Source organism: Typopeltis vanoorti, chromosome 1 (genome assembly GCF_054136105.1).
Source record: "Typopeltis vanoorti isolate ZY-2024b chromosome 1, IOZ_Tvanoo_1.0, whole genome shotgun sequence".
NCBI lineage: Eukaryota > Metazoa > Arthropoda > Arachnida > Uropygi > Thelyphonidae > Typopeltis > Typopeltis vanoorti.
The window spans coordinates 180,687,791-180,706,709 of NC_143549.1; the positions used below are offsets into that span (position 1 = coordinate 180,687,791).

The 18,919-nt window shown below is 34.3% G+C and overlaps 1 protein-coding gene across 1 annotated transcript in view; it reads right to left on the reverse strand.

Annotated features, from left to right (window-relative positions):
* Megf8 (multiple EGF like domains 8) overlaps positions 1 to 18,919 on the reverse strand; it is a 752,012-nt gene that overhangs the window by 401,945 nt on the left and 331,148 nt on the right. Inside the window, exons 16-17 of the mRNA XM_090404705.1 lie at positions 14,412 to 14,603; positions 2,850 to 3,026 (exon numbers count right to left, since the gene is read on the reverse strand). Of these exons, the coding sequence (XP_090260831.1) occupies positions 2,850 to 3,026; positions 14,412 to 14,603 (369 nt within the window). The remainder of the gene's footprint in view (positions 1 to 2,849; positions 3,027 to 14,411; positions 14,604 to 18,919) is intronic.

Here is an 18,919-nt window from a genome sequence, read left to right on the forward strand (position 1 = left end):
ATTTTGCCCCTGGAATGACGATTGTCCAAATGAAACAAAAATTGAGATGACTTAACAAAGTTTTGTAAGCATTACAAATACCATATTTGAATAAAATCTCTTAAGCTGGAGCTAATGAAGAATATGCACACAGAGACAATGCAACATGCATATATAAAAATGGAACTGCTGCTTCTGTGGGTCTAAAAGTAGGAAAAAAATGCATCAATCCAAACATGGAGTTAAACTAGTATTTATTTATTATATATATTTTCTAATAATTCAATATACTACTTTGCTGCAAAAAAAAAAAAAAAGAGTGGATATAAAAATACAAGAGATCACTTAAAGAGCAAAGCTAGATAACAGGAAGAAGCTATCCATTAATCCTGTAAAGAAAGTTGAGAACTCACATGGAGTTCACACCCTATGCCAATCCCCAGCTCCTCATAGTGCACCCTCCCATTATTATGGATATGTCTAAATACCACATAACAAGAATGGGCTACTAACCACAGATTCAATCTGTACTTCATTGTAACTGAAATGAAACATCTTGATAATATGCCATACCAGTTGGGTGATTGCACAGTCAAAGAAAATCCATGCTGTTTTCATTGAGGAAGAAGAACAACAAACAGTTAAAAGACAGCTAGAGGAACAACCACAACCATAGCTGAATTGAAGATAGCCATTATCTAAATAAGACATATCAAGGAAAAGAAGAAAAACTAGCAGAAGAATTAGATATACCATGTCAAGAAAACTGATGTTAATTAGATATAAAAGGCTGAAATGTGTGCTACTATTAAATAATAAATGTAATGTTATATTCAAGGCACAGTAATAATAATAAAAAAGTAACTATAATATTCAACATTAAACATGAAGATAAAACTTCTAGAATGGCAGACAATTTCAAGTAAAGAATAAGTGTGCAAGTTGGCATCCATGCATATGTGGACAAAGCATATAATGAAAAATTGAACCATGAGCATTATTTCTACATAAGATACCAAAGAAGGCTCTACTAAAGAAAAATAAGAGGATTTTTTTTTTTTTTTGAGTCATTAAAGTGGGAAGAGTTGGAGATCTAGAGAAGAGTAGGAAATAAATAACCAGACACAACAAAAAATGGGATTTGGAGAAAATAGAAAAGTATTAATAATAATAAATGGTGTTTGCTGGATTTGCATTCAGAAAATTGACTAATAATTACTATAATAATTTTCAAACATAGATGCACAATAAATTCATATTAACCATGTTCTTTTTTTAAGAGAGATATTTTTACACTATTTTAGGATAAAAGAGTATATGGAGAAATAGGAAGGAGTCACTCTAGTTTTGAGTGGGATAAAAATGAATATCCCATTAAAGAAAAAAAAATATGTAAGAAAGTTTTAAAAAGAAAACTAAAATCCACTCAAGGTGGATAGTAGATTTGGGAGGTGAGCTGTAGACTTCTGTGTAACTGAACTTTAAAAAAATATTCAAATATTATCGCAGAAAAAAAATAATAATCAAAGAGCTTGAAAACAAAAGTCAAACCTTGAAGACGCAGCAGCAAAACATGATGGAAACAGGCTCGTTGACTCCACTCTAGAGGTATAATAAAGCTGTTTGAAAGGATAGAAATATACTAACTTCGTGGCAGACATTGGAGTAGGCATGGAAAAAAAGAAATCATATATATATATATGACAACAAAATCCACATGTACCTTGAAAAAATAACAGTGAAGGGTGGAAGAAAATTCAGATGTGCATAAAGGTAGCTAAACCAGAAGCCATAGGAAGGCAGTAAAACTAGAGAAGTTACATATCATAATAGTGACAAAATGTTCAGGAGGCTATTGAAGAAGCTGAGAAATAGGAAAAAGAGTTCCGTTAAAAGGCATCAGAGATGATAAATATAACATTAAAAACCAAAAATAAGATATTCTGGATATTGCAAATAATTATTTTGAAAGACTGTTAAATAAAACTTAACAATCATAAGCAGTGACAAAAAATAGTGGTAGAAAACAGTCAAGAGGAATGCAATCAGGATTTATATATATCAGCACTTGAAGTATTTAAAAAAAAAAAAAAAATATATATATATATATATATATATATATATATATATATATATATATATATATATCAAACTGGAATTATGGAAAGGCAGATGAAGTAAATATGATATTCAGCCTGAAATGTTCAAATAGTATAAATATATAAATAAATATAAAAATATATAAATAAATATAAAAATATATAAAAGTAATATAAATATTTTACAATACTTATACTGTATAATTCAGAAAACCTCGTGTCAGAAAGTCATGACTGGAGTAAAGCTCTCATAATACCCACCCATAAAAAGGGAACTAAAATGCAACATATGACATTTTATATGACACTGTTTAAAACAATATTAAATTGCAGACTGGAGTGTTGAATTTAAAAATAAAACAACTAATCAAAGTTAACAGAGAGAAGAGGTCTGAGAAAATCAGAGAAATTAATGTAGACAACAGAGAAATTCACATTGTTAGCATTCAATAATATGTAAAATGGGCTAATTTAAGGTGGCATGGTCATTAAACATTAAACAGAATGGGAGAGGAAAGATTAGCAAAATGGGTGTTGGTTGCCAGGGCAGCAGAAAAAAAGCCAAAGAAAGAATAACATCTATGTGGAGTGATGAAATTTAATGTCTTAGAAGAACAAAATGTAAGATATGACAATATTAGTCATGAAAAGCAACAGATTAATTTGGAAGAAACTGTTATTAGAAAGCTGGTAATAATGTAAACTTAATCATATGGTGCAATTGTATCATGAGACCCCTTGAGAAATTTTAATGATGAAACAAATCCTTACCTTGGATCACCATAATAACCAGATTTACACCTTTCACAGTTTTGACCTTCAGTATTATCCTGACAGTAACATATTCCAGTTGTGCTATTACAGTAGCCTGCTGTTGCATCTGCATGTCCATTACAGCTACACATTTGACAACCCTGGGATGATGTTGCATTACCATAACTTCCTGGGCTAAGAGAAAAATATTATTTCCAATATACATATTATGTCATTATATATTTTAATTATGCTATCTTTCTTGTTTGTAAAACATGAAAAAAATGTAACAGAATATTATCTCTACTCTAGTCATGTAACAACTTAAAAAACTTAACAAGATCTCCAATACACACATACACACACTTTCATAGCCATTGTACATGTTTTAACAAAAATAACTAAGTTATATAACTATATAGCCGAATGATAAAATAGAAAATAACCAATTTATTTTCAAAGGCACTACTAGTTTTGCCTTTCTAGAAGACTTCATTAGGTGCATAATACATAGAAGAAAAAAAAAAGAGATACATAAAAAAACATTACTTGGGTACATCACTCCAGTTCTATATATACACCCCCCCACCACCACATATAAGCTCCCAAAATATTTGGCCAAAACTCTTAAATGTTTATCTAACTCAACCTCCTCTTTTCTCAAGAATTCTGAAGATTTTTGTTTTGAGTGTAAAAAGACTAGCATATTCAAAAAGATGAAATTATGGCTAGTTTTAATGTTGTTTCCCTCTTTATGAATGTGCCTACAGAGGAAGCTCTAACTCTCTTTAAAGGATAAATTATCAAAATTTGAGGAAAAAAGCTATCTCTTCATTCCCATTAAAACTTAGGTTATAGAAGAAATATTCAGAGAATATTTTCTTAATCTGAAGTTATGGACCTGATTCCTTAAAGGAGTTTCTAAACCATCTCAACAATTAACACCCAAAAATCAATTTACTTCAGAATTAGGGATTGATGGCTCTCTCTTGTTCCTGGATGTCAAACTCAATTGTGTATTTGAAAAATTAAAAATCTACATTTATAGAAAATCCATTCACACCAATATTTATGCACAATCCCATTATTATCTGCATCAAAAACTTGGCATTATCTCTTCTCTAGGCAAACTTGCTTGCTCCTTCCTCTGTGAAGAAGAGGACATCAACAAAGAACTACAACCTTCTTACAACCCTTCAGAAAAATGGTTATTCTAAACAGACAGTTAGAAAGCTATTGTTTAATCCACCTCCTTGCCATATTGAAGACAGAAATTATGTAAAAGATATCCATGAAAGTTAAGTTTGTTCGCAGTCAAGAAAAGGCTAAGAGGTTTTTCTCTCGCAGAGCAGTGAGCGAGTGGAACAGTTTGCCTTTAGGGTAGTGTGAATGAATTTAAGGGAAGGTATGACACTGGTTTGGGTGATTTATAGCCTCCCTTGATGAGTCCTTCACTCCCTTCAGGTCTCAAATAATAATAATAATAATAACAAGACTATATATTCCTACAGTACATTAGCTAAAGTTCTCAAAAAAAATTTAATATCCAGACTTCTTTCACTCCTCTGCCCAAGCTCTATTCCTCACTCAATACACCTAAACAAAAACATAACTGCTTAATATCCCAGTGTTTAACATGGTGCAACTGCAACATGCCCAATTTTGGTCAGACTGAAAAATCCATTGAATTACATCTTGAAGAGCATATGAGAGATATCACATATAGCAGAATAGAGTCAGTGCACTGTCTAATCATGTCCTCAATTCTGCTGACACTAAGGAAGAAAACTCTATCACTCACCCAGTCAAATAGAACAAATCAGAGAATATCTTTAGATGCTATGAAAACTTGAAAGAATCGTGGAATCCACGGAAATCATCCTCAATGCAGTACATCTCAGCAATAACCTCAGCTAGAATCTCCTTGATTGCCACTGTGCTGCTATCCAACTTTGGTGTTCACGTGATCATGAATGTGTGCACATGCCTACCAATAAAGTAGTATATAAAAAGCTTTCAAATGTCAATAAGTTGCAGTTATAATTTATAGCTATTCTCTTGCAATGTTTGTTTGTATTTCTCTCGAGTTCAAGTAGTGCACCCAATGAAGTCTTCTAAGAAAGACAAAACTAACAGTGCAGTTTATTTAAATAAAATATAGTGTTTTTATATTTTTATTATCTCTTAGTTTCCAGTCATTTAATCTGCTTCAAATATATCTCTCAGCAAAATAAATCTGTCATACGAAGGTGGTCTGAAAAGTTCTCGGCCTCGACCATAGACGGCAAAACTATCAGCAAGTTTTTTTTTTCTTTTTTTTCCTAAAGTTGGTACATCTGTCATAAGCATCCATGTGAAATTGCAAGTCATTCTATCAAGTAGTTTGTTTTATACAGCTGTCTGAAACAAATTATGTCTGTATCCCTTGAAATGGATGAAATTGAGTATCGTTCAAGTTATAAAATTATTTGTAAAAGAAGGTTAATGCCAAAAGAAATTCATTTGAAGTTCATAAAAGTTTATTGGCACTCTTCTCCTTCGTTTTTGACAATAAGAAATGGGGTTCCAAGTTTAAACGTGACTGTACCAGCCTTGAAGATGATCCATGTAAAGGATGTCCAAAACACCAGAAATCATTGATCAAGTGCATGATATGGTATTGGATGACAGGTGAGTCAAAGTGCATGAAATTGCTGAGAATATAGGCATTTCAAAAGAACGTGTAGGATATATTTTGCATGAAGAATTGCATATGAAAAAGCTTGGTGCAAGATGGGTGCTGCACTTGCTCACAGCAGATCAAAAATGCACTTGCATGAAAATCTCTGAACAGTGCTTGGATGTTTTAACAAGAATAAAACCAATTTTGTGCATCGATTTATTACTATGGATGAGACTTGGATTCACCATTACACACCAGAATCCAAACAGCAGTCAAAACAGTGGACAGAAGCAAGTTGTTCAGCACCAAAGAAGACGAAGTCGGTTCCATCAGTAGGAAAGGTCATGGCATCGTTGTTTTGGGATGCTAAAGACATTTTGTTTATTAATTATCTTGAAAAGGGTTGAAACAATAACCGGGGAATATTATTCCGATCTTTTAACCACACTAGATGAAAAAGTTTGTGAGAAAAGAACCATCTTTCATCAGGACAATGCACCTGCCCACAAAAGTGTTTTGGCAAATGGAAAATTTAGGGATCTCTGTACTATGAATTGTTGGAACATCCACCCTATTCCCCAGATTTGGCTCCCCCTGGCTTCTATCTCTTCCCAAAACTAAAACTCTTTCTCATTGGTCAGCATTTTTATTCAAATCAAGAGGTGATTGCAGCTGTAGAGGGGTATTTTGCAGATCTTACTGAGAACCACCACAGGGACGGGATAATGACACTGGAGCATCATTGGAATAAATGTATTAGTCTTAAGGGAATTATGTTGAAAAATAAAAATAATTTTGGAATTATAAATTCGTTTTTTCATTGTCAGGCCGAGAACTTTTCATACCACCCTCGTATCATATATGTAAAAATAGAGTAATAATAATAATAATAATAACAGCAATAGATTCATTGCATTGAGGAAGGCTACATATCACCTACACACCACCTTATCTTGAATTAATTCACACTATCTGCACTCTAAACCCCCTTTTGTTGTCTGCATTCATCTTCAACTTCCATATTTGCCATCTCTTCTTCTCCCTACCTTCCATAAATTGAAAAATTCCATCTACTGGCCATTTTGGAAGTCTGTATGTCTCTATTATATCACCAGTTTTTCCCCTATTTCCTTGTAAGGCCACAAATTCTCAATCTCTCATAATCTACATTACACAGTCACAATATTATCTTAACATTCTCCTTTTCACCTTCAGAAACCACATATGGTACAACAGACCAGATGAAGTGGTACCAAATCCTTGTAAAGAAGCAAAACGACTTTGTTATCTTAACAGATTAACATTCATTTCAGCATTGCAATTATCCTCCAAGTTGTATCAAAAATCATTGGCATGTACTCTCCAAGATCCTTAGCCTGATCAGTTACCTCTAGCATAACTGCATAATACAACGTCACTGGTTATCTCATTACACTGTAAAGTACATAACTTTATATTTACTAACACTGAACTGACAGCTATTTTCACATGGTCAATTTCAGCCTACAATCATTCTGCAAGTACTGCATGTCATTCACACTCCTGATTATACTATCTCTGCATCATTGGCAAACAGCTGAATGACTCTTGTCATTTCCTTCCCAATATCATTCATGTAAAGGCTGAATAACAATAGACTAAGGACTGATCGGTGGGATACACCACTGGTCACCTTAAATCTTGCAGACTTACATACCCCATACACCACTTTTTTGAATTGTAGTATGCAGGCTATCTTTTTATCCATGCAAGTTTATAATCCAATCCTATATCATCCAATTCATATAATAGACTTCCATGCTGCATCCTGTCAAAAGCCTTGGCAAAGTCCAAAAGGATCATGTTGCATCCATTCCCTCAAACTATATTATTATAAAATATGAGTAAGCTACTCAAATATCACTTTCAATTAAGTAAACCCAAGCTGTTCCTTGCAAAACACATATTCTCTGTCAATGCATTTCTCTATGGGAGGTCCTACCAAATTTTCCTTTTTTGAAAATTTTAGAACCTCCCATAGGTCAAGAATTAGACAGTCCTTGATCACTCTTGTGCAATGATATTATACATTCATTTTAGAATAAGATTACAGTGGGTTTTTTTGGACCAATAAATTTAATGATAAATTATGCCAAGAAGTTTCACCAACTGGACTGTTTGGCTTCTTCAGGGGCATACAAACGGTAAAGACAACTCAAAACAGCCCAGTTGGTGAAACTTATTGGCATAATTTATCATTAAATTTATTGATTAAAAAAAAAAAAAAAAAAAAAACAGTGTAATCTTATTCTAAAATTAAGTTAGTGGCCAAAAAAAAAAATATACTCACAATTATTATCCATTCTTACCACTTCTGTGGAATCTTCCCTGAGATGAGACTCAAATTATACATGAATAGGAATGTTTCTGTGGTTTAGCAGTTATTCAGTTAATTTTCGCTATTAAGACTACATGTTTCTAAACATATAACAGGTTTAATAAAATAAACAATATAATACAACAAGTTTTGTAAGTTGTTGGGGTATACTGTTTATTTTATTAAATCTGTCATATGTTTAGAAACATGTGGTCTTAAATTCTAAAGTCTGTGCACATTCAGTTCAGCTGAATATTAGCATCCATGCTGATATTTCACCAGCCTTATTGTTGAATGTTTATTTATAATATGAAACAGCTCTAGTTCCTGCTCCACATTTGAGCTTAGTCCAGTGCAGAGGCAGCATTGAGCTCAATGTTGCATATATCAGGTTGACAGCTTTTAGCAAAATGGGCACTCATTATTTAAACAATCTCTTTTACATCTAACTACATACCATCAGCAAGCATTCAGTACCATTATGCTTCCATATTTGTTGTTTCTTTTACTTGCAACATAATAATAGATTCTTTTGGTTGGTCCTTAGCTTGTAGAGCCAGCTTCTTTTCACACTTAAATTTAGCTTTCTAGTCGATATTTGTTACTCTTCTGGCCTGTGCCTTATAATTTTCATAACTGACATTATCCATATGCACATGGTATTTCTTCTGCATCATCTTTTTCTTAATAATCTCTTCTTTAGTAATACAACACTCCCATTTCACTCTCATATGATTTATTCTACAAGCTTTAGGGACACATTCCAATGTCGCATAATACTTCCCATGATATGTCAATATTCTTTCCATCTAGCAGTTAACCATGGAACCACAATCACACCTAGTATTCTCTTTAAGTTGGGTTATTATAATTTCTTCCTTTTTTTTTGAAGTTTTTTCCCACTTGGTTAGACAATAATAAATTTAGTTTAATCCTTTATCCAAGTGTAAGCAAACAAAGTTTGAAACCTGAAGTATCTTCAGGACTGAGGCAACTCATGGTAAAGGCGGACCAAGCTGTCATCACTTCTTGTCTTAGTATCTCCCATAATGCAAAGCACATCTCCTTGTGGACATGTATAATGCTATGCATTAAGGAAAGGGCCACTACCCAGACCAGTTTTGACCTTTACTAAGACAAGGAGTGATGAGAGCTTGTTCCATCTTTACCACGAGTTGCCTCAGTCCTGAAGATACTTCAGGTGCAAACTCTGTTTGCTTGTAAAAAATGTAATTTAATAAAAAGGTGTACCACCTTATTAGTAAATTACTCTGGATTTAGAGAAAGATGTTGGAAATTTTTTCCCACATGGTTAGACTATAATAAATTTTTTTATAGTCTAACCATGTGGGAAAAAACTTCCAACATCTTTCTCTAAATCCAGAGTAATTTAATAATAAGGTGGTACACCTTTTGGCAACTTGTATAGGTAAATATGACTTCTCCATTGCTTCTGCCTTAATATCACCACCTCTGCGTCTGGCAACCACTGACAAGACCTCAATAAAGGTCGAAACCGGTCTGGGTAGTGGCTCTTCCCTTAATGCATACCATTACACATGCCAGCAAGGAGATGTGCTTTGCATTATGGGAGATACTAAGACAAGGAGTGATGAGAGCTGGGTCCACCTTGACCACGAGTTGCCTCAGTCCTGAAGACACTTCAGGTGCAAATCCTTTACACTTGGATAAAGGATTAAACAAAATTTATTATAATTTCCTCCTTTGTAGTTCAACATACAACCTTTTCTAGAATGGAACATCTATACACTTCTTAGGTTAGTACAGCATGATCACTGTCACCAACTGGAGGCAGAACAATCACTTCTTTAATAACTTCTTTAACTGACACTATGATCTCATTTAATACTCTTTGAGCTGAAGTGCTGCTCTAGTGATCACAGTACAGTACATATGGAATTAATAAATATACAAAAAAAAAAAAAAATATATATATATATATATATATATATTATTTACAACTCATATTTCCCAAATTTTTTAGCAGAGACACAGTTCAAGCTGTAGTTATTCATGGGTCTGGATTTATTTCAGAAATGTTCAAAATTTCTGAAATAAACTATGTAGACACAGGAATGAAATAACTAAATTAAGTATTTACAACTTGAATTTTTGCCAGCTCATGCTGGTATTATCAAAGACATTTTTAAGACAGACTCAATGGAGACTAGAATTACAGTGGCTCCCAGAACAAGGACAGTCACACTCTCTACAGATGTTTCATGGTTATTGTTGATGGCTGAATAGGGTGGTGCACCAAACAGGAACATGCCTAGAAGCAGCTTGTACTACAAAACTCGTTGAACTGTAAACAGAAATGGTGTATTGTATATAAATTTTGGTACACTGCTCCCATATGCCTATCAGCAATAACCATGAAACATAACTGCAGATAGTGCCACTGTCTCCTTTGCATAAAGGAGACAATGGCACTATCCTTTGTTCTGAAAGACATTATAATTCTAGTCTCCATTCAGTGTGTATCTTAAAAATGCCTTTGATAATGTTAGCTTGAGCTTGCAAAACACCAGGTTGTAAACACTTAATTTAGTTATTTCTATGTAGTTTAGTCCAGAAATTTCAACATGAATAACTACAACTACGGGAATCTCAATATGGAAGTTGTTGCAATGTATAAGTGCTTCAGCACTCTCTTTGAATGTGCACAAATTTGAAAAGCAGATCTCAGACCTAGACCAGATCTGTGGTAGATGTCTACTCCATGTTGGGCTAGACCAGACTTTTTTTTTTTTTTAATATATATAGTGGATATAGGATCATTGTTCCAATAGTCACTTGTGAATTGAATGCCTCATTTGTCCAATGGTTTATCCCATCTACACTGCGACGATGTATTAACTTGTGTTGTGCTTATTTATCTGGTTATCATGCTACTCTAATCTCTCAATTAATATTCTACCTTTGGTGACTCTGTATTCCTTACACCTGAGAGTAATGGAAATTTTTTTTTTCTGACTGCGCCACCATGCCTCGATGTGGTACAAGGAATATTAGTACTTCCGGTAGACTCTAATCATGCACAATAATGTCCTCTCTTATTCAAAAAAAATTTTCACAGTCGTGGCTTCTATTAGTCCTCTATCATAACCTTTAACTATATTTTAGTCTCCTGCCTATAGGATCAAATTATTTGTGATCAGTGCATTGCAAAGTGAGATCAGACAACACTCTTTGATTATAATTAACAAACTTGTTTAATAGCTACAAAATTTAGAGAACATTACAATACATAAATCAGGGGAATCTCCCTCTGCAATCTCAGTTCTAGTTATGCAAATTATAAAACTCTTAAAGCAATATCTTGTAATTATTCAATTAGTTTATAATATTCACTTCAGCTTAAATCTTAACTTCAATTTCAAATAATGGCATGACTTAAACAACAAAATAAACACATTAGCACAAAAGATATTAGGAATACATACAATAATCAAATTGATCTCTTTGCCCAAACTACTCCTTAGGAAATTAGCTTTACTCAGTTCCACGCCTTTTTACAAATTCAATCATATAATTGCACTAGTTACCCATGGGTTATATTTATCTTATTCTATCAATCCTAGCAGTCCATTAGGAATTTCTCTTACATCACAAGTTTAACAGTATACAATAAAATGACTCACCTGAACTCCTTCTTTTCTCTGTGCACTTTTCTTTTCTGCTTGTTTCCTTTTCCATCTCGTGTTTTGAATTCCTTCCTTCAGGGTCTCGGAGTACCAATGAAACCTTCAAGTCAGCTAGCAGGATATGTGGAGAGGCTTCCCAGCATCTGGAACAATCAGGCAAAAGATCACGGCTGTCGGGGCATGTGCAGACTCGGCTGAGTGGCAAAGCATCTGGTCTGACTGGGCTCAATTTCTCCTAAGTTAATAGCCTATCCTCATTACTGAACTTGAGCGGCTCATGGCAGATCGACCTCTGTTTTCCTCCCTCGAACTTCTCCGCGTCTGGCTAAAGTTCCCTCTCGAGCCTTTCTCTCGATCCATTAAAAAAACTTCCTAAAGATCCATGCCTTATATTTTCTTCTCTCCTCAAACCTTGGGTAAAGTTTTGGAATCCCCTTACATTCCTGCGCAAATCTTGCATACAGTTATGAGAACCCCAGACATTATCTTGTGACTCTTGGTTTTCGAACTTTTGTTGACTTCTTATGTCTCCCCTCTCATGTCTTTAATCTGATTTTAGTGGCCTGCGGAACTCACGTTTGATTCTTGCCGCCCCTTTCTGTACTGACCTTGAAGGTCACCGGAGATTGAACTCGTAAACAAAAAATTTCTATAGATGGAGTTTTCTATAGATGGAGAAAGATAATTTATCTTTTTTCATTGACTTCTATTAGGACATCAAGAAAGGAAAATTTTCAGTATTTTATGATAATTGTTTAAAGCATTATTTTCGAAATTTTCCATATATAGGTTAGCTAAAACTGGGAAGGGGGGGGGGCCCATAGCCAGTCCTTTATGTTCCCAAAATTTGTCTTGATACATGAAAAAGGAATTTTTTATGCAATATTTATAAAATTCTACGATGTCCAGAGGAAAAAGAAGAACATAAAAAACTTCCCTTTCTTGATATCCTAACAGAAGCCAATGAAAAAGGTAATAAATTATCCTTCTCCATCTATAGAAAACCCACCGACACAGGAAGATTTCTTAATGCGGCCTCACACCACCACCCCTCGCAAAAAATAGATTTAATAAAAACCTTGAGGAACAGAGCTTATAATATTTCCAGCACAGAAAAATGAAGAATTACAATATTTAACACAGATCCTCAAAAAAATGGTTATGAACCTAAGACTATCAAAAAAATCCTCAACACACCTCCTACAAGCATCTCACAAAAGCAAGATTTCAAGAACGCAATCATGCTTCCATACATCAAGAATGTTACAGACAAAATGGCCAAATTACTAAACAAACATAACATCAGTTGCTTTTCTACTGCTGGAAAAAATTTCAAGATTTCTACATCCCCCAAAACCTCTATTTCATCCCTTAAAAAAACCAAGTGTTTATAAAATTCATTGTTCCTGTGGAATCTGCTACGTAGGCCAGAGGAAGTTCAGGGGAAATTCACAAGAACGAACACCAAAAAGACATGCAAAAAAGAAGAGAACAAGAATCAGGCCTAACATACCATACAACTTCCACTGGCCATAACGTACTCGGGCAAAAAACAAACATGTCTTACATTGAAAAAAACTGTTATATAAGGAAATTTAAAGAAGCTGCAAACATGCTTAGAATTCCAACACAATGCAACAAAAACCAACAGCATTGTTGGTTTTTGTTGCATTGTGTTGGAATTCTGTTGGAATTGTGTTGGTTTTGGTCAGCATTAATAAAAAATATACCCAAGGCAGACCTCGTACAATGTGAACGTGAACAACAGAATGTGACAGCATCCAGCATTGTTCAAACTTAGCATTGCACTGAATCTGCATTCAGATATTTAATTTAATGAACAGTTAAATAGCCACAACTGCATAGAATGAACTATTTCGAGTAATTGCTCATTTCGTGTATTTAAACTTTTAGTTACCTTTAACCCCTGAAGATGTAAGTCAAATGACTTACGAAACTTGTCGGGTTTGTTTTTTATTGTTAATTATCTTAATAAACATGCGGTCCAATTACCGGAATCTTTCTTATGAACTGCTAAACCACAGAAACCTATGCCTACAGAAATAAAAACTTGTTCAGTTAGCCATAGTCATATTGTCAGTCTTCTGCTCAACATCTGTCTGCTATACCTAGAGGAGATAAACGTGGATTCCATGGATGATGGGGTGTAGCTATAAACTAGCTACTTGAAAATTACTAGAATTAGTATCACTGATTTATATACTTGAGTTCTGCTTCTTTAATGTTGCATTCATTTTCCTCATTTCTCACTTTTTTTATTCATATTTTATACACTTTTACATTTTTTGAAGTTTTACTTTGTCTTGAATTATTTTCACAAAAGCAGTTTTGCAACTCTCAATTTAACAAACTTTTATCAATAACAGTGGAATAATCATTAACAGTATTAACAGAATTATAATAGTAACAGACTTTGAATCAGTATATTTTTTTCTACTTTTCACATTAATGATGTTTACTTCTTTTTTTTGCCAACATAAGCATCGTTATTGCAAACAGCTGAAATGTGACTAAAGAACTTCTTATCTAACACTGAGAAAAAGTGTTGTTGATCTCACAAACTCAGCCTGGCCAGGTGAATGTTCATATTTCAAAGTTAAAACATTAGCAGAGATTACTAGAATTTTAACTTTATGTAGAGAGAGAGATATCCAGCTTATATGATATGTCAATTCTACAAGGAGTGCAGAGTAGTAAAGTGAATGCCTCTCTCTCTCTCTCAGATGTCTCCTATAAAATAAGAATAAGGAATCTCCCATTAAAGATGAAAAAACTGTTTTCAAATCATTACAAAATATCATATCTTCCAAATCTTATGTTATAATTAAAGTAATGAATATTTACTTGGGAAAGAAAAAAAAAAGTTAACCTACCTGCACTTATCGCAAAATTTACCCTGTGTCCAATCTTTACACTCATCACAGTGATCTCTGCCACCAAAACAAGTGCTATGGTTGTGACATCCACAGTCACTACTACAGTCAGAACCCATCCAACCAAGATTACAAACACAAATATAGTCAGGAGCTTCAGAACAATAACCACTGACACACTCTTCAGAACATCTGTAAAAGCATTTATATATTATCAAAATATTTATATATTCACACAAAAAAATCCTGAAACATTAATATCAAAATCTAGATAATAGCAAATTAAGAAATTTTTTATACTTGACAAAAAATTTTATTCTTGTTTTAATCTTTTAATCCCAAGTGCAAGTAAGCAATGTCTGCATGTGCATCTTCATGATTAGGCTACCTGTCTCGATGTCCCATAATGTAGAGTACACTTTTTTTTGGATGTGAGTAAAAGGCTATGCATTTTGGGAGGATCACTATCTAGACTGGTTTCAACCTTCACCGAAGGAAAAGTGATGGGATGTTCATCATAGGCACAGAACAGCACAGTAGTATAAGAAATTGTGATAGTATTAGGAGAATGAAAAAAAAAAAATAATAATAATAATATAATAAATGGATAAGTGAGAGAGAGAGAAAAAAGCCTCAGCTCCTTTATATCATCATATAGCCAAAGGCTATGTTTTTCTCTTTTTTTTCAACAGTATCATGTAGCTGAATGATCAAAACTCTAAATTGGAACTAAAGAAAAAGCTAGGGAAAAGAAAACAAATGTTGAGTGTGGGGAGGGCCAGGAGCAGAGTTCTGTGAATATTCTTCTTGAATGTTGGAGATTGTGGTTCTTTGGAAATATTTCTGGGGAGGCTGTTCCACAGATCTGAGGTGGAAGGAACAAAAGATGACTGGGAGTAGTTTCAGTGAGTATGCAGTTTGACTGTAAAGAGATGTTGAGCAAGTGTTGTTCAAGTTCCTGTAGTTCTGGCAGCAATGGGAGGTATGACAGATGCTAGTTATTGCACAATGAAACCTGTGAAGAATTCATGACTAAACAAACACACATAATAACCACAGTAATAAGTTTTAATAAGTAAATATTTCATCCTAAGTATCATAGGACATCATCAGTATAGTTAATTCAAACAATACTAGGAATAACATAGAGTTAGGGTGCATGATTACAATGGAATCACAATATTGAGCAGTAGCGTGTTATAGAATTAAATATATATATATGTGGAGGGGGAAAAAATAGATTACATTAAAATAAGATAACATATATAAAAAAAATTATTTTACACAATTTTGTATGACAATTTCCCATACTTTAGGAATAGCAAGAATGTCATAATGGTTTAGATTTGGTCTGTGAAGTAGGGCTTCAGCACTTTCTTTATATAAACGTTCATGTTTATATAAAGATCCATGTAGAAGTTTGGTCTTTTTCCAATGGATCCTATGGTTGGTGTTTTCAACTCCATATTGTACAAGGCCAGATTTCTGCAGTTTGATAAGACGGATATGGTCTTGATGTTCCAAAATGCGTTTATGAACCTGTCTGTCCATAGTAAGACAGTTTACAGGAGCATGGAACCTCGTACATGCCAGGGTAGCATCAGAGGTGAGAGTTTGCCTTTAGGAGAAGGTAACAAGTTATAGATCTGGTTGATTGGTTTGTAGGTAGTAGCAAGTTTGTATTTCTTCATAATTTTTGAAAGATGTTCGGAGATGCCTTTGACATAAGGTATGGGAATCCTACGGGCTTGTTCTTGTCTAGGTTGTGTGGGGAAGTGACTGATGATTTTTTGAGTTGTTTTAAGATTGTATTCATTTAGTATGGCTGTATTTTTGATTATTTCCAATTCTTGGTTTACAGATTCTTCAGAGGAGCAGAATCTGTGTGCTCTGGTTACTAATGATTTAATGATGCCAAATTTTTGAGATGAATGATGAGCAGAAGAATTATGAATGTAGAGACCTGAAAATGTCAGCTTGCGATAGACAGAAGTGCAGATGGAAGCATCTTCTTTTTCTTTGGATGTGTAAATCCAGAAAGGAGATACCCTATGGAGATTCTTTTTTCTAGCATGAATTTGATGCGAGGATGAAGAAGGTTTATTTTAAAATAAAAATTAAAATAAAACCAATCTTCTATGGGAAAGTGACTGAGGAGAGCCGGTAAAACAGCATCATTAATCAATTGGACTGCCTTTTTTCTGAACAGAATTTTTAAAGAGGTCTTAGATGAACCACTGCAAATATCAGAGCAGTATTCCACCAAATCTTTGTTGGATTTGAGATTTATACAGAGCAAGTATGGTAACTGTTCAGTATAGTACAGAAGCCCATCTTGAGTGGAAAAGGATGCCAAGTTTTTTGGAAGCTGATGATGCTATAGAAGTAATATGATTGTGTCAGGAAAGTTTTGGAGTAAGAATCAGTCTGAGAAGAGACATCTGGTCTTCAATATAGAGCTGAGCATTATAAAAAGTAAGTGGAAGAGATACAAGGTATTTTTTTAATGAGAAAACAAACAAAACTGCATTTTGGAAACAGTGAAGTTGATTATGTTGCTTTCACCTCAATCAAGGATACTATGGAGATCAGTATTCAGGGCACTTATTACAGATGATCTTGAAGCTTGAGATGTATAAGCACTGCAAAATGTCATATGATTAGGATGAGTGGAGTGTGCCATCATCAGCAAAACTATGAATAGGGTTTGCAGTCAATGAGAACAAGTCATTTATATAAATGAAGAAAGGGGGGGGGGGGAATGACAGAGACCTGAAGGACACTGGCATTAAACTATCATCCACCATTACACAGAGGAATTGATCTGAGAGAAAACTAAAAATCCATCTGTATAAGGACGAAGCCAGTCTAATTGATGATAATTTGTTAAGAATCCCTCAATGTCAGACCCTATCAAAAGCCTTGGAGAGATGTCTACAGCAATGACACGTTTCTCTAATACTTCCCATGGAATGGGTCCAAAGGTGAATGACATAAGCCAGGAGATCTCCTGCAGATCTAGAGTGGTGAAATCTATACTAGTGGTCACTAATTAGATAGAAGTTTTCAAGGTGTTGAAGAAGTTGACTGTTAATAACCTACTCCATTACTTTAGACAAAACTGTGAGGGCAACAGGTTGATAGTTTGATGGTAAATATTTATCTCATTTTTTGGAAACTGGTTATATATGAACCTTTTGCCACACTGAAAAGATGGTTGCCAATTGAGTGCTGTTCAGTAAATAGATGAGAGAGAACAGGTGTTAGTTCAAGAGCACATCTCTTGAGTACAATGGGTGGGATTCTACCATGACCAGCTGCCTTTATGGTATCCAAGTTATTCAAAATTCTTCTGAAATCTTTCTGGAAGAAGGTCACAGGCAACATGAGACGTAATGTTCTAGGCAAGGAGAGAGGTAATTTACCAAGGTCATCTATGTAGGAGATGGAAGAGAAGAATGAAGCCAAGACCTTGTCAGTAGGTAATGTTACAATGCTACTGTTAAGGAGAGATAAAAGGGATAGCACAGATGGACAAAAGTTGTGCCCAACAGCTTTGGAAAGGGAACAGAAGGTGTGACTGATAGTGGCACAAGGAGCAAATTTTCGGCACTTATCCTTGCTGAATTTAGATTTTGCCATTTTAACAGATAAACACAGATCACTGTACCATGCTTAAATGCACTCATGTCCTCTGCAGGCAACAGATTCTCTATCTCAAATCTTGCTTATCCTTATGCAACTTCTAGGGATGACTCTTCTTCATCCCAATCTTCCACCATTCTATGAAAAACGATTTCCACATTAACCTGATAAAAACTCCTTGCCAACTTATATGTCTCTATCATTTCCCACTCTTCCTCCTATCCACTAGACTTTGTGAATTACATTTTTGCAACTTTTTATTTCATATTCGACATTCCACAGACCAGAAACCACCTTGGTCAATCATCTTTGGACATTTTCCAATATCATTTCATTCTTGTAAAAAACCAAGAGACAAAATCTATGCACAGTAGTCCATATGTGGCCTAATTCAGGCCTTATATTATGGAATCATAATCTCCTTACAAGTTAGCATCCTACATATCATTTCCAGAATCCATTGTGCTGTCGTCAAAATTTAAGCAATGTGTCCTCTAATTTTCTGCCATTATTCACTATTACTCCCAGATGTCTTATTTCCTCCACCAGTATATCCCCACCAATTGTATACTCTGCATTCAATCTTTGTTTTCCAAATTTTAAAACCTTATGCTTTAAAACATTGACTTGGCAACTTAGTTCTTCCCAACTAAGCATCATCTGCAAAGAATTGAATATCCTGCATGAAACCTTCCCTAATATCACTGACATAAAAATTAAACAGCAACAACCCCTTGAGGCATACCACCAATGACTTTCCTGTTCAGGGATATTGTTTCACCATACACAACTAGCTGATACATATCAGATAGTCGATCTCCAATCCAACACACAACCCATCTGTTCCAATTTAATTATCAACT